At 42.8% G+C, this 20,169-nt stretch overlaps 1 protein-coding gene across 10 annotated transcripts; it reads left to right on the top strand.

The window, feature by feature from the left end:
* The first annotated feature begins 11,203 nt into the window (after nt 1-11,203).
* On the top strand, nt 11,204-16,542 carry LOC123110278 (uncharacterized). Of its 10 annotated transcripts, none has more exons than XR_006453251.1 (9): nt 11,204-11,611; nt 12,132-12,204; nt 12,424-12,518; nt 13,164-13,249; nt 13,451-13,559; nt 15,010-15,083; nt 15,548-15,777; nt 15,869-16,138; nt 16,227-16,503. XR_006453251.1 is itself a non-coding variant. In XM_044530755.1 (4 exons), the coding sequence occupies exons 2-4, from the start codon at nt 15,770-15,772 to the stop codon at nt 16,279-16,281; spliced, it is 333 nt and encodes a 110-aa protein (XP_044386690.1). In that variant the 5' UTR covers nt 13,587-15,083; nt 15,698-15,769; the 3' UTR covers nt 16,282-16,503. The 10 variants fall into 10 exon arrangements, 3 of the variants coding, with proteins under 3 accessions (XP_044386689.1, XP_044386688.1, XP_044386690.1); XR_006453250.1 differs by having other exon boundaries at nt 11,773-12,204; XR_006453249.1 differs by having other exon boundaries at nt 11,204-11,615; nt 11,773-12,204.
* The last annotated feature ends 3,627 nt before the right edge of the window (nt 16,543-20,169 follow it).

The raw sequence follows: 20,169 nt of genomic DNA, 5'->3' as shown, positions 1-20,169 counted from the left end.
CCTGTATCAGGGAAGTGCCGTTGGACAGACAAGCAATTGAGAATACCAGTCAAGAGGCTTCGGCACTATATCGATGCAGCGCAGCAAGGGACGTTCGTTCCAGACAGGGAGAACGACGAGCTCACAATGGCCCTCGGGAATCCTGAGCACCCTAGACAGACACGAGGTACGCCAGGCTCCATTCCGTGGAAGGTTGGTCTGGCCGGCGCCCCTCCCCTGTTTTTTTCTTATATTACATGCTTGTTTTTTTTCAGATTGTATATATATGTATATATGTGAGTATATGTATTGTGTATATTGCTTCTTTTCAGATTTTTTGTTCATATATATGATGATTTGTATTTTCCTTTTAATAAAAATGTATATATGTTTGTATGTTCTCTGTGTATATATGTTCATATACGCAAAAATTAGATTTGTATACTTAGAAAAGAATTATCTATATATGTTCTCTGATTTAGTACATTTTAGGTTAGTTTCATTTTTAGAAAAGTTTTACATATTTAGGAGAGGAAAAAGGAAAATAAGAAGAGGAAAAAGGAGAAGAATAGGAGAGGAACAAAAGGAAGAGGACAAGAAGAGGAGAGGAAGAAAAGGAAGACGAGAAGAAGAAAGGAATAGAGGAGAAGAAGGAAAAAATTTCTATTTTCTCTTCTTCTCCTCTATTCCTTTCTTCTTCTCCTCTTTTTTTTTCTTCTTTTTTTTTCTTCAATCTTCTCTTTATTCCTTTCTTCTTCTCCTCTTTTTATTTCTTCTTTGTTTTCTTATGTTTTATCGGGTCTGTCGTCATCCATATACCCCTCCCGATAACTTCAACACGAGGGGGGGTCGATATACCCCCTCCCCGATAATATTATTTTCCCATGTACGTATGTCATGTTGATATAAACTCCCGATAACTTCAACAAGTGGGGGGTCGATATACCCCCTCCCGATAACTTCAACACGAGGGGGGTCGATATACCCCCTCCCGATAACTTCAACACGTGGGGGGGTCGATATACCCCCTCCCCGTTACTATTACTTTCCCATGTACGAATGTCGTCATTGTCGATATAAACCCCTCCCGATAACTTCAACACGTGGGGGGGGGGGTCCATATACCCCCTCCCGATAACTTCAACACGTGGGGGGGGGGTCGATATACCCCCTCCCCGATAATATTATTTTCCCATGTACGTATGTCGTCGTTGTCGATATAAACCCCTCCCGATAACTTCAGCATGTGAGGGGGGGGGGTCGATATACCCCCTCCCGATAACTTCAACACGTGGGGGGTCGATATACCCCCTCCCCGATAACATTATTTTCCCATGTATGTATCTCGTCATTGTCGATATTACCCCCTTGAAGCGTTGTCGAGGCCACCCCAAACCCTAGAGAAGCAGCATCGAGGCCACTAATTAATATGATTCCTTATTGTGATTAGCTAGCTAGTTCTATGTTTTCCACTAATATATCCATATCTGTCATGTTTGAATAATAATTGCCATGTTGTAAATATTTGTAGAAACTATGGACACCCCCCGAGACGAAGCAGCAGAAGCGGTGTTGGGGGAGATAATCGCACAAGGAAGTGATGCCGTCTTATCGTTTCTGAACGACACCGATGGTCTAGAAGGACAGGGTGAAGAAGCAGGCTATTATGATGGCTCCTTTGACCCAATGCCGGTGCAAGAAGGAGACCGTGAGGACGGCTCCGGTGACCCAATGACGGTGCAAGAAGGAGACCGTGATGACGGCTCCGGTGACCGAACCGAGTCTGGCCAGGTATACATATTAGTTAAGCCTGTGCTGACTAGCTAATTGATGCATTCGTTGTTTTGGTATATGTACACATATTAATTAACTCTCGTCTTTCTTCCTTTTTCTAGCCCTCCGGATCGACCACAACTTCGGTAAGGAGACGAGGCCCAAAGAAAAAGTTGAGCTCGGATGAAAGGTTTGAGATCACAGCAATCGCGCGCGATGGTTAACCCATTGAACCCATCCGGACAAAGAATGCATTTGCTGCTCAGTGCGGGGTTCTTGTTAGGGACAAGGTCCCGATCAGCAACCACCAATGGTATAAGCCTAAGAACGAAGACCCTGAGGTGTCTTATGTCAATGATATGCAGAAAGATGATCTTTGGACCGAGCTGAAGGCAAATTTCACCCTACCTCCATAGGAGGATCCGGAGAAGCCAGTTATAGAGCAAGTAATCAAGTCTTTTGCTCTTAAGAAGATGGCAGGCCTATTCAGGAGGTGGAGGAAAGAGCTGAAAAAGTTTGTTGACAAAGACGAGACACCAGATCATCGACAAATATGAGAAGATCAGAGATCACTGGCCCGCATTTGTGGCCCACAAGACATCGGAAAAGAGTAAGAAGATGTCGGTGACAAACAAGCAAAATGCTGCGAAGAAGAAGTTTCACCATCGAACGGGGTCAGGTGGCTACCTCAAAGCCCGGCCTAAGTGGGCCAAGGCTGAGAATGATCTGATTGATAAAGGGATCAAACCAGAGACAATGAACTGGCCAGACCGTTGCCGGACTTGGTTCTTCGGAGCTGGCGGAACCTTGGACCCTGTATCAGGGAAGTGCCGTTGGACAGACGAGCAATTGAAAATACCAGTCAAGAGGCTTCGGCACTATATCGATGCAGCGTAGCAAGGGACGTTCGTTCCAGACAGGGAGAACGACGAGCTCACAATGGCCCTCGGGAATCCTGAGCACCCTAGACGGACACGAGGTACGCCAGGCTCCATTCCGTGGAAGGTTGGTTTTCCGGACGCAGGCGGTTACAAATGCCATGAGAGGAGGAAGAAAGTGGAGCATAGCCAACTGCAGGCGCTGCACGCAATGGTACAAGGGCTAGAGGAACGAGAAGCAAATCGCAGCAAACGACCTGCCGAAACTTCCCCCGAAGCTACCCTGCCATCTTAGCGGAGAAGCAGCGTGGCTTCCAAAGAGCTGCTTCAGCCGGAGCATGTATTGACGGCTCCTGCTAGCTACCCCGTGGATTTTATCACGGAGCCTCAAAATTGCCACCTTATGACGCAATGGCAGAACTTAAAAGTCAAGGCGGTTGTCGGCCAAGTTCGACCTTCTGAACCCGATGCAACTTTTCACTGTCGTCCGGTTCCAGAAGGATATGCTAGGGTGACGGTGGAAAAAATAACGGAGGGATTTGTGGACCTCCAGCTTGACCACCCTACCGATGAAGGGGAGACTCGGCTGGGTTCTGCTCTGAAGACCCCATGCCTATGGCGGAAGGAGTTCATCAAGCTTCCGAACTGGACGCCTCCTCCTCCTCCTCCGGCGAGTCAGGGCACTCCGCCTCCTCCACCACCTCCTCCTCCGATGAGTGACGATCAGGGCACTTGGCCTCCTTCTCCGGCGCATGGCGGCACTCTGCCTCCTTCTCCGCTTGCGTCGGCGCGCCCGAGCAGCCAGCAGCCTCCTCCTCCGCATCGCCAGCAAGGGCGGAAGAGACCCGCCGCCGCCCCGGCTGCTCCGGCGCATCGTAGTCCTTCTCCTCCGCCTCGTAAGCAAGCATGAAAGAAGACAACGCCACAACCGCTCCGTCTGCTCCGGCGTCTAGCAGTACAGCCAGCAGAGGCGGGAGGCAATACAGATACGGTCCTTCTCTCAAGCCTCTAGAGAAGTTACCGTACGAGAGGACCGAGGAGGAAAACGCGAAGATCGTGCAGACCAAAGTGGAGGACTTCTTTAAAGGGTTGAAAGTAAAGAGAGATCCACCTCCGGAGGAGAAGGTAGATCCGGTGAAAGCAAAGCGCACTATCGATGCCCTGAGGAAACCACCAAAGTGTCCACCGAGAACCAACTATGAGCGCATTACTGAATAGGCATATCTCGAAGCAGAGCGGTCGGGAAGTACTGTCAGTGATCAAAGGTTAAAAGAACGACCAGCTACGAAAAAATTGCCCAGCTCGGCGAACAAGCAAATCAATCGTGCCCCCCCGCTCAATGTGTCTAGTGGCGACATCGTCGCTAATGCTCCGGGGACGGTGTCCGATTATAGCAGTCTTGCAGATTACCTGCCTGATGATGTAAATTTTGATTTCATGGAGGTGGACGAACACAGATACGAGTACGGGAAGCCTCTCGTCAAAGATGAAAAATCTCTAACAACGATGATGCGAAGATTCCATAATTGGTACATGAAAACCTGCAGAGAGTCTGGGGCGACGGATACTTTGTTTCTGAGAATTAAAGAGGAGCACGACCTCGTTGGAACTGATCTGTTGCCTGTTCCATTTGAGGAGTTCTTCGAGTTCTTCAATCAAAAGGCCCTCGATAAATTAACGGTCTTTTTCTACTGTCTGTAAGTACTATTTCTGTCTTTAAGTCTCTATATATAGCTCAGCTCTTTCATTGCATGTATTTATAATTAATTATCCTCACTATATTATGCAGATTGAAGATCGTCGAGTGCAAAAAACAAGAAATGTATGATATTGGGTTCATTAACACAAATATCATAGATGAAATTCAGGTTAAAAAGCACGCCGAAGATGCCGAGGCCAACTTGCTACAATCGTTAATCAAAAATCAAAACAAAAATTTAATACTCTTACCTTACAACTTTAAGTGAGTGTTACTGTCGTGTGCATATTAGGTTTCCCTTATTACTCGAGCGAGGTTATAGCAAGGTTTTGGTTATCAGTCGAAATTTCAAGATTTCCCATGGTTACCGCGTATTTCCGTGACCCTCGGTAAATCGCCATACCGAGCAAAAAATACCAGTTTTTTGAAATTTTTGAATTTAAATACTCGATTTACAGTAAAGTACGTAAGATCTAATTAATGCCATTCGAGTTGGTTCTGGCATGTTCGTAGCAATCTAGTTCCTGTTTTGAGTGGACTCTGGTTCGAATATTCGTTCATTCACTTATTTGAATTCAAAATTTAACTATAAAATTCGCTTGAAATATTCTCGGTATTTCTCGGTATTTATCGGTAACCGTGGTAACCACATTTACCCGTACCCCTCGATAAAATTGCCTAATTCGGTAACCAAAACCTTGGGTTATAGTAATGTAATTGATGAGTTATGCATGTGTGCGCAGCTTCCACTATGTTCTTCGGGAGATTAAGCTTGAGCGGGGACTAGTAACCGTCTTAGACTCGAGACGAAAAGATCCCTAAACCTATGCGGACATGACTAGAATGCTCAACAAGTAAGTTCAATCGATCATTATTGCACCATATCGGCAACTTTTTGTTCATTTCCTGATATCTCAAGTAATAATAATTATTTTCTTTGTCTTGCAGGGTTTGGAAACAGTTCACCGCAGAAGCTCCGGGACTGCCGAAGGAGCTGCGATATACATACCCGAAAGTAAGTACTAGTGGCTAGCTAGTTGCGCGCATCTCCCGTTGATTCTATAGCTATACTTTCATAAATACCATTTATAATGCTTCATTATCAGTTTGATTGACCTCTATTTCTCGTAAAGTGCTTGTGGCAGGAACAAGGGAATAATTACTGTGGATACTACGTGTGCGAGTTCATCTACAACGCGACTTTGAAAAATAAGCGGGGCTACTCTAAAAGACAATATGAAGTGCGTAAGCAATAATATTCACAATTTCATTTTATTACACCATCATTTCTGTTAAGTTTCATTCATATATATGTATTAACCCCCTTCTTCAAATTTGACGTGGAGATGCGGAATGAATTCCCTCAAGATCGCATGAAAGCAATTCAAGAGGAATTGGCGAGATTCTTTCTTGACCACGTCATCAATAAAGCCGGAGAATACCATGTGGAAGTTGATTTCAATTGCTAGGGGATTGTAAGAGCTCTTACATATTGTATATGTATGTAGCCAGTACCGTCGGATAGATAATACGAAAACGTGTTGTTCGACCAATCTCTCGGAGAAGGGAAGGTGGATCGATCACTTCTCCCGGTATGCATGACGAACTTCTGTACTTAATGGTTTCCTTCATTTTCTTACTAGCTAGCGTGTCGAGGGCCTCTCTATATATAGTACGTAGCGTCGACCAAGCACAGACATAAGAGAGGGCACTTCTCTCTATTAATTAGCCAACTAACACAATATATGAAACACCTAAATTAACGCCCCAAAACCTGCAACCCCCCCCCCCCCCCCCCCCCCCCCCTCAAAAAAAACAAAAACCACAGCCTATTGGTCCCGGTTGGTGCCACCAACCGGGACCCAAACGGGACCAAAGGACCTCCCGCGTGGGCTCGGCGCACCGGCCACGTGGAGGCCCATCTATCCCGGTTCTGGACTGAACCGGGACTAAAGGGCCAGGGCATTAGTAACGACCCTTTAGTCCCGGTTCAGGAACCGTGACAAAAGGCCCTTACCAACCAGGACTAATGATGGTTTATCTACTAGTGTCTGCAAAGATATTAATTCCAGTGTAGTGTTCAAACGGTCAATTGGATGAGATGATCAACGATTGCTCAGATTAAAAAGACTAGAAGGTACATTTACAACTTAACGATCACTGCACTCAAAATTTGAGAAGACTATATATATAGCATCCGCATCACCAAGACACTCGATACTGTAATTAGTAGGCAGTTGCAAGTTAATAGAATGGATGCCGCGAGTAGACATATGGTCAATACAAAATGTTCCAATAATTTTTCGTAGGGCGAGGTCAGGGTGCTTGCCCTACCTTGATTTCCAGCGATTTTGTTTTACACATATATTAGTCACTAAAACAGTAGAAAAGAAAACCACATTTACATTGGGCCGTGAGCACTGTCCCACCTTATTGGGCCTTATGTAAGTCACGCATGGAGCCACCCGATCCTGTTTTCCAGTCCACACGACGCTCGATCAGGGCTAGTTCCTTCGTTCGTCAATGCTCCAATTCACGGCCGACACAAAATCGATCAGCAGTGGTGTGGCGGCGGCGGCCTGCAGTAGCAGCGTGCATTACCTCCGGCCAGTAGGAGCAGCACGCAGGAACCGCGCTTCCTACTGAGTTTTGCGTTCATGGGCTATTTGCTATAGATCAATATGTGATCAATGGCTGGAGCAATTTCTCATGCCCATGGCTAGAGTAAATAGAGACCACGATAGTAAGTGCACAATTCTGCAGTTGCCTTTTGTTGCATGCCACTAAGTTTCTACCAAGGGTTAGTACTGGTTATGGAATGATATGCATTTTTCTTCTGGTTGCAAAGTGTTTCCTTTTTCTTTTTTGCATAGAATAGATCTGCCCGAAATGTTTTAGGGTTTAATATTCTAAGATTAGTGGCGATTTTACATTCTGCCATGCGACTTTCAAACTATGTAAATATTTATTGATTCGTCACATTTCTGCGTACATATATGTAACTCTTCTACAAAGAAAACTATTTATGTGCATTTTAGTGTGTATCGACTACTCTAGTTTTGCAACCTATTTTTTTATGCTTGAGGGTCCACCCCGCCTCAAAAAAGATTCGTCCTCCACCAGTGCATGTCCTCAAGTTATTGTGAGCAGTTCTACTTACAGTTTGATCTCAGGACACAAGGTTTACTTCTTTGCATAAGTTACCTGTTTAACATGCTAAAACCATAACGTCCTCGTGTGTAAATTTCTTGAAATGACAAGCCCTTATGCTACAGTGTATTTTGCAATGTGCCTCCTGATTATTGTGTTCAAGTTGGACTGAATACTATTTGCGTGTAGATGATTCAATCTTCAATGACAATTTCTTTTGTCCGGTCTTCGCACTTTTCAATCCTTGATTTTGTGATGCCTTTAGCTTTGTTAAAGAAATTTAACCAAATACAGAGAGAGTAACTAACTATTCATTATTGCGTACATTTTTCAAACAAATAAGAAGAGCAAATTGTTATGCGGTAAGATAGCTTTTTGTGGTGACATGCTTAACGTTGTGCCTATCGTAATTTACCTGGGATGTAGAGCTTTATAATTTTATCTAGTGGAATGCTAGTTTCGATGGCGCATAACGTGATAGCATGTGACGGCTTGTAACTCGAGCCCCACTTGAGGGGCAACGGTGCACAAATATATTATAAGAGAACCATAAAAACTGCAGTGCAAATGGAAGATAGTACGTCTTTGCTGGTGCTAACTGAATCATTGTGTGGCAAATAGATTAATTTCTATAATCGATGTTGGTGCAGATATAGTACACACAAGTGTAGTTTACCTGGGATGCAGGGTTTAGTTAGTATATAAGATGTTAATATCGATGGAACATCACGCAATGTCTGGTGTCTCGATCACCGAACGACGGTGCGCAAATAATATTTAGAGAGAATAAGAAAGAGTGCACTGCAAGTGCAAGATAGTACGACTCAGATGGTGCCCAACGACACATTGACATGAAAACAAATTAATTTCTCTAATTGATGCATGTGCAGAATTAGTATACACGACTGTAGATTACCTTGAATGCATGGTTATATATTTTAGCTAGCGAGATGTTAATTTTGACGGCACGTCACGCAATGTCACGTGACCACTTGTAACTCCTGACTCAATCACGGACGACGGTTAGAGAGAACAAGAAAGAGTGCAGTACAAATGATGCCAAATGAAACAGTGACATGTAATCAGATTAATTTCTCTAAATGATGCCGGTACAGAAATAGTATACATGACTGCAGGGTTATCTATTTTAGCTAGTAAGATGGTAGTTCCGAGAGCGCGTCATGCAATGTCACGTGACCACTCGTAACTCTAGTCTCGATGACGGGACGACGGTGTGCAAATAATATTCAGGGAGAACAAGAAAAGAGTGCTGTGCAAATGAAAGATGGTACGCCTTAGATGGTGCCAAACATAACACTGACATTCAAAAAGACTATTTTGTGTAATCGATGCCAATGAAGAAATAGTATGCAAAACTCTAGTTTACCTCAAATGCAAGGTTATATATTTTAGCTAGTGAGATTTTAATTTCAAGGGCGCATCACGAAATGCAGCCACTTGTAACTCCAGTCTCGATCACATGACGACAGTTAGAGAGGACAGGAAAGTGTTTGTTGTGCAAATGCAAGATAGTATGCCTCAAATGGGGCCAAAAGAAACACTGACTTGGAAACTGATAATTAACCGATGGCCAGTATAAAAAATGTATACACGACTGCAGTTTACCTTGAATGTAGGGTCATATATTTTAGCTAGTAAGATATTAATTCGGTGGGAACGTCACACAATGTCACTCGACCACTTGTAACTCCAGTCTAAATCATGGGACGACGGAGTGCAGATTACATTTAGAAAGAACCAGAAAGAGAGCAGTGCAAATGCCAGATAGTACACCTCAGATGGTACCAAACGAGACACTGGCAAGCAAACAAATTAATTTCTCTAATCGATGCCTGTGCAGAAACCATATACACTATTGTCATAGAACTAGAATGCATGGTTATCTATTTTATCTAGCGATATGTTAATTTTGATAGCGCGTCACGCAATGTGGTGTGACCACTTGTAACTCCAGATATCACGGGGCGACGGTTTGAGAGAACAATAAAGAGTGCAGTACAAATGCAAGATAGTGCGTCTCAGATAGTCCCAAACGAAACACTGCCATGAAAAGTGATTAATTTCTCTAAACGATACTTGTATAGAAATAGTATACACACGACTGTAGTTTACCTCGAATGCAGGGTTGTATATTTTAGCTAGTAAGATGTTAATTCCGAGAGAGGGTCACGTAATGTCACGTGGTCACTTGTAATTCTAGTCTCGATCACGGGACGGCGTGTAAATAAGAGTAAGAGAGAACAAGAAAGTGTACAGTGCAAATGCAAGATAGTACACCTCGGATGGTGCCGAAAGAAACACTGACATGCAAAAAGATTAATTTCTCTAATCGATGCCAATGTAGAAATAGTATACATGATTGTACTTTACCTCGAATGCATGCAGGGTTATAAAATTTAGCTAGTGAGATGTTAATCTTGGGGGCGCATAATGAAATGGCACAGGGCCACTTGTAACTCCTGTCTCGATCATAGGGCAACGGTAGGAGAGAACAAGAAAGAGAGCAGTGCAAATGCAATATAGTATGCCTCAGATGGTGCCAAACAAAACACTGTCATGCAAACAGATTAATTTCTCTAATCGATGCTGGTACAGAAATAGTATAGATGAATGTAGTTTAATTTGAATGTAGGGTTATGTATTTTACCTAGTAAGATGTTAATTCCGATGAAGCATCACACAATGTCAGGTGACCACTTGTAACTCCAGTCTCGATCACCGGACAACGGTGTGCAAATAGTATTTAGAGATAACAAGAAAGAGTGAAGTGCAAATTCTAGATAGTACGCCTCCGATGGTGCCAAATGAAACACTCACATGCAAACAAATTTATTTTACTAATCGATGCCGGTGGAGAAACAATATACTTTGTTGTCGTTTAACTATGATGCATGGTTATATATTTTTAGCTGGTGAGATGTTAATTTTGCGGTCACGTCAGGCAATATCACGTGACCACTTGTAACTTCCATTCTCGATCACTGGAGGACGGTGTGCAAATAATATTTAGAAAGAATAATAAAGAGTGCAGTGCAAATGCAAGATAGTACAGGTCAGATGGTGCCCAACGAAACACTTACATGAAAACAAATTAATTGCTATAATTGATGCTTTTGTAGAAATATTATACACCACTCTAGTTTACCTCGAATGGATGGTTATATATTTTATCTAGTGAGATGTTAATTTTGAGGGCGGGTCACGCAATTTCAAGTGAACACTTGTAACTCCAGTCTCGATCACGAACAATGGTTAGAGAGAACAAGAAAGAGTGCAGTGCAAATGCAAGATAGTACGCCTCAGGTGGTGCCAAATCAAACATTGACATGCAAACGGATTAATTTCTCTAAACGATGCTGGTATAGAAATCGTATACATGACTGTAGTTTACCTCAAATGTAGGGTTATATATTTTAGCTAGTAAGATTTTAGTTCCGAGAGCGCTTCTTGCAATGTCACGTGACCACACGTAACTACAGTCTCGATAACAGGACGACGGTGTGAAACAATCTAACTTATAAAGGATGAAGGGGTAGGTAGTCACAACGAAGGCATCGAGCGCACGGTACCATGCGAGGGTAAAAACCCCACCGTATCGCGCCGCGCGTGGGGGTGCAGCGCACCACGCGAAGGAAAAAAACACCGTAGCACGCGAGGTAGAGAGCGGCGCCCCAATCCACAGCCCCGCACCCCTCGCTCCTCCCTCCCTCCCTCCCTCCCTCGTCCTCACCCGCCACCGCTCCCTAACCCTAGCCCCAATCCACAGCCCCGCGCCCCTCGCTCCTCCCTCCCTCGTCCTCACCCGCCGCCGCTCCCTCCAACCACCTCCTCCTCCTTCCGATGGGTCGCCGGATCCGTCGGCCACCCCATGGACTTCGCCTGGAAAACGCGGGCTGGGAGAGAGAGCGCGGGCGGGCGGTAGAGGAGGGTGGCGGGCGCCGACGTCGCAGTCGAGGGGGAGCAGGGCCAGTCGGCCGGAGCTGGAGGCCGGCGCTGGAGGAAGGAGCGGCGAGGAGAGAGGCGCCGGCCATCGGGGACCTCCTAGCCCTCTTCTCCTTGTCGCCATGGCAGGTGGAGCTCGAGCCATCGGTCAGCCTCCCCCTCCCCATGCGTAGGTACCCCCTGCTCCCCTCCTCCTTCCCTTGATTTATCTCTCTCTCCCCCACCCTATCTTCCCCCTTCCGTGTTGCCATGGCCCGTCGCTCCTTCGACCCCGGATCCCGGTGATGCTATCTCCTGTGCGCCGCCTCAATCCACCGCCCTCCCCCGCAGGCTCTTCCGCGCTGGCTTCCACGAGCTGGGTTGTTGCCTCCTCCCCTCCCGTGCACTATCTCAACTTTTCTCCACAAAAATGATGAAAGGCAGCGGCTCAATGCCTCCTTGGAACTCCACCCTGTTTAACTTCTTCCTCCTGATTCCTTCCACTCTAAATTAATTTAGGGTCTGGGTGTGTAGTTTTTATGGTGGGTGTGACGGATCTTGGGGAGGTGAGGAGGACAGAGGTGGGAGAAGGACTGCGAGTCTGGAGAATCTAGGCTGCACATATAAATCCTCTCCATCTTCCTCTCCCCTTTGACCCCTCCCCCCCAGTTCTCCAGTAATCTGATTTTGATTTCTTCTGTTTTCGTAAGAACAATGTGTGCAGATCTGTAAAAGAAGAGAAGAGGAAGAATCCCAAGGAAGAGTTTGGTGAAGAAGAATAAGGTGAATTCACCTCTGTCTCAAGCAAAGTCACATTTGTTCCTGCAATTTGATGTTATGATTTATTTTATCCTTGTTTAGATTTGTTTACATGAATGCCAACTACTTTATTTTACTTATATTCCAGTGACTTTTCTCATTTGTTTTTTGTTCGTGATCTGCTCTGCTTGTTTTGGCTCCTTTTAATTGATGCATTATTTTTGTCTATTAATGTGTACCCAGGTGACTATGTGAGTTGCATTGACAGAATCCATGTATTAAGCTGGGGCATTTTTGGCAGCTGCAGCAACCTGACAATTCATTTGTTCTCATACAAGGTAATTTACTTCCCCCCTTTATGTATCATGGATGGATATATGTGCTGGTTGGTTGTCATTACTGAAGCAAGAATTGTTGATGATGACTACCTTCGAGCAGGTTTTTATTGGTTTTTCTTTCTCCATTTTTTGTATGATGTATGGATGTTGTAGGATAAATGTGAATTAACAATACAACAACTTCCAGAAGTATTTTGCAACTTCAGAAATCCAGAATTATGGTTCTGATGTTAATAACCAGGATGATGCGATAGCCTCTTTTGATTCGTATCTATTTTTTCGATGCTTGAAAGATATACTTGCATTACTTGATTGGAATAATCTAACTTGCGTTTCTCTTTTTTTTTCATTTCCAGAGAATAATCTAACTTGCGTTTCCCTTTTTTTTCATTTCCAGAGTACTTTGCTGCTAGCATAATTGTGGTCCATTTTCTACTCTACTTTTCCTTGATCTATATACATGATTGTCAATTTCCAACTTCTTAGTTACAGAAAAAACAAACAAAATTCAGTTTAGATTTGTCTGCTGTAGGCATTAAAAGATTCATCAGAGCCATCATTCTGAACATTGTTTAAAATGACACCCTATTGCCGTTGGTGCCAAGAACTTGTGATTTATGGCTTATGTCAATTCCATCTTTATAGATGCTTGTGAAGTACATGGGGAAGGCGCGCATGGTTGATGATTATGTTCTGGATTGGAGGCCGAAGCAAACTCCGTCAGGTTTCAGGTGCACGCCCTCTGTCTCTGTTTTCGTCTCTGTAGCTAAACTTGAGAATTGTACACTTTGGTATATAAAGTTAATCGCTGAGTTTACATGCAGTTATGAAAGTTAGAGCATATACATGCTTGATTTTACTTCCTTTAATACAGGGCATTCTATAATTACTAAGAACTGATTAGTTGAAGTGTGCCTCCCTATTTTGTCCAGATAATTACTTCAGGTTAGGCGGGAGAAATAAAAAGGGTAACCATAGATATATGGTGTAGCATCATGAGGTTCAGGTTCCTGCTGTTGATCAACTGTTGCTTCGGTCGAGGTGGGTTATGCTTGATTATGTTCTTTGTATTTTTGTTCATGGCCTACACTGGTGGTACCATCTATTCTGTTTCAAAAATTTCAATGGCTTAGTTTCATGTCCCAGTACCACTTGAAGTACAACTAAGTACCTTCTGACAGGGCAATAATGTATGTATTTACCTATGGTTATTGTTTCCTATAAGAAACATGATCATCTCACCTTGGTTTCCCCTGTATCTGACTTGGGACGGTTTTATGTGAGATTTGTTTTGCATTTTCTGTGTGTGTGGATGCTTAAGCTTAAGCTTTTGTTATTTGGTTCAGTTAGAGATTAAAGAAGACTGAAATTGAGTCGATGGTGTATATACTTGATATATATAAATGGTCAAAATAAGGAAGTGATTTTATGAAAGTTAAATATGCAGTTGTCTTCCTGTTTGAATCTTCATTGGTGATTCCAAGTTTGTTGCTTTCCCCAAAAGTGGAGATTTGTAGTACCGACAGAACTTCAACCTATTCAGCATAGATCTTAAATTGACCAGACAATAGTATAATAATTTTTATTTACGGCCTTAGAATTGTATTGCCACAAAAAAATCAGATTTGAAATCGAAAAAAAAGCAGGTTCTTATGCTCATAACAATCCAGGAGATGATTCGGTAGCTTAATGTTTGCTTAATCTTTTCCATCCTTAATTAGTTAAAGGTATTAATTTGGTGATAATTTAAGAATCTTCGGGTAGTAGAGATCATGTAGGTCATTTAGCTCCGCCCACCGGCCGCCGGAGATTAAAGAAGACTGAAATTGAGTCGATGGTGTATATACTTGATATATATAAATGGTCAAATTAAGGAAGTGCTTTTATGAAAGTTAAATATGCAGTTGTCTTCCTGTTTGAATCTTCATTGGTGATTCCAAGTTTGTTGCTTTCCCCAAAAGTGGAAATTTGTAGTACCGACAGAACTTCAACCTATTCAGCATAGATCTTAAATTGACCAGACAATAGTATAATAATTTTTATTTACGGCCTTAGAATTGTATTGCCACAAAAAAAATCAGATTTGAAATCGCAAAAAAAGCAGGTTCTTATGCTCATAACAATCCAGGAGACGATTCTGTAGCTTAATGTTTGCTTAATCTTTTCCATCCTTAATTAGTTAAAGGTATTAATTTGGTGATAATTTAAGAAACTTCGGGTAGTAGAGATCTTGTAGGTCATTTAGCTCCGCCCACCGACCGCCGGCCAGAGGTGAGTTCTTTTATACCTGTATAGGAGAGGGGGGGTGCTCATATCGGGGCTGCAAATTGGGAGCCTCTGATGTTATCACCATCCGGTTCCGTTCTTCAGATACGCAGAATCGTTCTTGTTCATTGGTTGCTTGAGGGGAATGTTATTTTCTTGGAGATACAGAGAGAAATCTCTACTGAATTAGGTGTTGAAGATGTTTTCTTGTGTATGTGTGTGTCAGTGCAAACCCGGATCAGTTGCTGCTCCAAACCAGACAATTTGGAGGATAAACGCGAGTCTCCCAGCGATGCCATGGTTAGCACTGTCCTTTGAGTTGTCTCTGTTTCAAACCATACAATTCATTTAGGCAAAATACTGGAGACACTATCATTCATACTGTATTTGGCATGGTAGTGGACAGTCAGAACCTTACGGTCTTGCAACATCCTCAGAATAAATATTCTGCTCCAATCAGGTTCTATGTATATTCTGTTATCCACGGTTTATCTCAGAAACGAGGATTTCATATTACACAAGTGAAGAATCCTTGAGAAATGTTTATGGCAAATGTCAACCGTAAGTCCGCACAAGACATAAGTGATCCCCAAATGGTGAACAGTGCCATTCTACAAAATAAAATGTCTGCAGAACAAAAAGGACCCTGAACAATTTCTGGAATTTTTGTGTTCCTTTATTTGTTACTCCTCTGCACTACATCAATTTTTCCAAGCTCGTTTTGCTTTCAAGTCTGATGCGCGTGTTTTTTCTCATATATATAGGAAGAAGAAAGTATTCGCTCCAGACGTAGATGTCTAGCTTGCCTGTGTGCTGTAACATTAATCAGTGCATCGGGCCCAAAGTTTTCTATCATTGGAACCTTGATGATTTATCTCATTTGAACATAATCTAACCCCTCTGATTTTTTTCAGTACATAATTGTACACCTTCTATGCCCCGCTTAATTGTGTGTTCATTTTGTTAATCAAGAAGCATCTGATTTTATGGCTGGGTATGTTGAAAATATATAAAACCTTTCTTCTTTTGGATAATTTGTTTCCCTTTGACCAATCTTTGTTACTTGCCTACACATCTGTGCATAGCGTGGTGCTCCAGCGCGACCGCTTCGTGTGCTGCCTCGAGTCGCATGGCCACCATGCCCGCGCCGAGGCGAAGGCCGCTGCCACTCTCAACGCCCTCTGCTGCGCGCTCTCGCCGGCGGCGTTTGCAAAGCCTTGTCGTGGCGCTGCAAGTGTTGCCCCCCTCCTCCCCAAGGGCAAGGTGAAGGAAGGTGCATGTGTGGTTCTTCAGCAGCTCGCATCGAGGATTGCTGTGTCCAACCTGCAGAAGTATGCCAAGAAGTTCTCGGAGATGTAAGCCACGACACATTTTTCTGCACTGATTTCCTTCGGTTGGATTTTGTGGATCTAGGTGTTGAAAAATTATGGGTTGTGGATGCAGGATTAAGGACATGTCCCCGCACTACAACGAGAGATCTGAGCTGTTTGGAAGTTAGTTTAGGTTTTTGTTGTGGATTCACAGCTTCTCACATGTATGATCCTCTTAGATCTTTAGATTTCCAAAGAAACTAAATGAAGATATGGTGGTATGGTCTCAATAGTACAACTTAAAGCCTTCCATGTTTTATATTTTTTTTGAAATTTGCTCTTGAAGAATTATGTATCTATGTTAGATCCGGTGAGAAAAGGCGGATTTCAAGTAGAGGTTGCTGCAGTGTTGGCCACATTTAGTTTTCGACTTAAGTGTCTAAATATTCTCACAATACTTGGCTCCCTTTCGGCCTTTGCGCCATTGGCGCAACGAGTCATCTAGTATTCAGAGAGAACAAGAAAGAGTGTAGTGCAAATGCAAGATGGTACGCCTCGGATGGTGCCAAATGTAACACTGACATGCAAAAAGATAATTTCTCTATTCGATGCCAATGTAGAAATAGTATGCCCAACTCTAGCTCACCTCAAATGTAAGGTTATATCTTTTAGCCACTGAGATATTAATTCTAGGGCGCATTGCGAATTGTGACGTGGCCACTTGTAACTCCAGTTTCGATCACATGACATTGGTTAGAGAAAACAAGAAAGTGTGTAGTGCAAACGCAAGATAGTATGCCTCAAATGTTGCCAAACGAAACACTAATATGCAAACAGATTACTTTCTTTAATTGATGCCTGTACAAAAATATTATACACCATTGTAGATTACCTTGAATTTAGTGTCATCTATTTTTGCTAGTAAGATATTAATTCCGAGGGAATCTCACACAATGTCACGCGACCACTTGTAACTCCAGTCTAATTACCGGACAACGGGGTGCAAATAATATTTAGAGAGAACAAGAAAGAGTACAATGCAAATGCAAGATAGTATGCCTCAGATGCTAACAAACGAAACGCTGACATGCAAACAAATTAATTTCTCTAATCGATGCCGGTGCAGAAATAATATACACACTTATCGTATAACTAGAATGCATGGTTATCTATTTTAGCTAGCGAAAATCTTAATTTCGAGGGCGCATCACGCAATGTCACGTGACCACTTGTAACTTTAGTCTCCATCACGGGACGACGGTTCAAGAGAATAATAAAGAGTGCAGTGCAAATGCAAGATAGTACGTATCAGATGGTGCCAACTGAAACACTGACTTGGAAAGGGATTAATTTCTGTAAAGGATGCTTGTACAAAAATAGTATACACGACTATAGTTTACCTCAATTGTAGGGCTATATATTTTAGCTAGTAAGATGTTAGTTCCGAGAGCGCATCACACAATGTCACTTGGCCAGTTGTAACTATAGCCTCGATCACGGGACGGTGTGGAAATAATATTAGGAGAAAACAAGAAAGAGTGCAGTGCAAATGCAAGATAGTATGCCTCAGATGGTGCCAAACGGAACACTGACATGCAAATAAATTAATTTCTCTAATCGATGCCAATGTAGAAATAGTATAAACGATTGTACTTTACCTCAAATGCAGGGTTATATATTTTAGTTTGTGACATGTTAATCTCTAGGGTGCATCACAATATGGCACGTGCCCACTTGTAACTCCAGTCTCTATCATAGGGCGATGGTAGAAGACAACAAGAAAGTGTGCAGTGCAAATGCAAGATAGTATGCCTGCGTGCTAAATGAAACACTGACGAACAAAATTATTAATTTCTCTAATCGATGCCGGTACAAAAATATTATAGACAACTGTAGTTTAACTTTAATGTAGGGTTATGTATTTTAGCTAGTACTCCCTCCGTTCCAAAATAGATGATCAACTTTATACTAACTTAGTACAAAGTTGGGTCATCTATTTTGGAACGGAGGGAGTAAGATGTTAATTCCGAGGACCCGTCACACAATGTCACGTGGCGACTTGTAATTCCAGTCTTGATCACGGGACAATGGTGTGCAAATAATATTTAGAGAGAACAAGAAAGAGTGCAGTGCAAATTCTAGATAGAACGCCTCAAATGGTACCAAATGAAAGACTGACAGGCAAACATATTCATTTCACTCATCGATGCTGATGCAGAAACAACATACTCTGCTGTCGCTTTACTAGAATGCATGGTTATATATTTTAGCTAGTGAGATGTTAATTTTGAGGGTGCATCACGCAATGTCACATGAGCTCTTTTAACTTCCAGTCTCGATCACAGGATGATGGTTAGAGAGAACAAGAAAGAGTGAAGTGCAAATGAAAGATAGTACGGCTGAGATGGTGCCAAACGGAACACAGACATGCAAACAGATTATTTTTTCTAAAGGATGTCAGTTAGTATACATGACAATAGTTTTCTCGAACGTAGGGCTTTCTATTTAGCTAGTAACATGTTAGTTCCGAGAGTGCGTAACCCAATGTCAGTTGACCACTTCTAACAGTCTCCATCACGAGACGACGGCGGGGAAATAATATTCAGAGAGAAGAAGAAAGAGTGAAATACAAATGCAATATAGTATGCCTCATATGGTGCCAAATGAAACACTGAAATGCAAACAGACTAATTTCTCCAATCGATGCCAATGTAAACTTAGTATAAACGACTGTATTTTACCTCTAATGCAGGGTTATATAGTTTAGGTAGTGACACTACCAGAATTTACCTAGTTGCTGACGGCCTCATCTATGTCGACGACGCCCGTCGGCATAGATGGACATATGCTGACGGCGAAGGGCAGGTCGTAGGCGTAGAATGGCCGTCGGCATATGTTTATCTATGCCGACGGGGGCCGTCGGCATAAGACGACCGTTGGTACAGCTGGTTGTACGCCTACGGGGGCCGTCGGCACAGCTGGTTGTACGCCTACGTGCGAAGGCCCCCTGCTCCATGCGGATCGGGGTGCCACAGGGCTTGGTATCAGAGCAGCCAGGCTGGCATAGATTATCCTAGCATTAGATCACCGCTACCATCAATCCGTAATGACCCTCAGGCATTTGACCCATCCCTAACATCCGGCATGGCCATTGTTAATCAACAGGTGGTGGAGTCGGGACCGACACGTCCTCATCCCGCTGTCCCCGCCTAGTTATCCGTGAAAAGTGCCTTATTCCTAATTCCGTTTGAGCTACAAATTGGTAGGGTGATTAATATTAATAAATAACTCATGGATACCAAAGATGAGCTAAATCCAGTCATCCTAGATTTTTGTGCAATGTTTCAAAGTTTCTGACCAGATTGTCACTTTGTGAAGGAAGTACCTTCATAGAGTTTCCAAATGGGCTGAAACTTTTCGATCCTCTCTAGTATCCCAAATAGTTAGATTTCACCCAAATTCAGCTCATTTCATTGAGCTATGTGAGCACAAGAGCAATTATTGTATTCTGTTCATATTTTCAGTTTGTGAAGCAAGTATATTTTATCTTGTTCCATTATGGCTGAAAATAATTCCAAGCCTTATCCTATACGTATAATCCATCTACAAAAGATCTTGGCTAATTTTATTTAGCCAATATTTTCCTAGGATTTTCCCAAGTTTGTAGTCCAAAGTAATGCTTGTGAAGAAAGTACCAATTTGGCAAGTCCATTTGGGATGATCTTTTTACAGCATCTACTTATGATCAAATCATTAGGATTTGCCAAGTTATAGCTCAATCCATCACTCCTGGTGAGTGCTTCATCATGATTCAGTTTCTGTGTCAGATTTGGTGGTTGTATAACAACTATGGTAAATAATTGCCATAACGCCCTTAAAATTGCCAGGACCGTATTCCTTTCTACCCTACGCCTCCTAGACAACCATTTACCTTTTACCCTCTCTTGTTTAATCTCTAGAGTGTGGTAAAGTTTGCAGCAGCAAACTTGTGGATCTTGGTTTATTCCACTACCTTTGTCTCTGCCTGTCTCTTTACCGTAGTAATAATCCATCTTTGAAGGACTACGCAGTAGACA

Source organism: Triticum aestivum, chromosome 5B (genome assembly GCF_018294505.1).
Source record: "Triticum aestivum cultivar Chinese Spring chromosome 5B, IWGSC CS RefSeq v2.1, whole genome shotgun sequence".
NCBI lineage: Eukaryota > Viridiplantae > Streptophyta > Magnoliopsida > Poales > Poaceae > Triticum > Triticum aestivum.
Note: the sequence above shows the minus strand (reverse complement) of the source record. Positions and strands in the feature narration are given on the sequence as shown.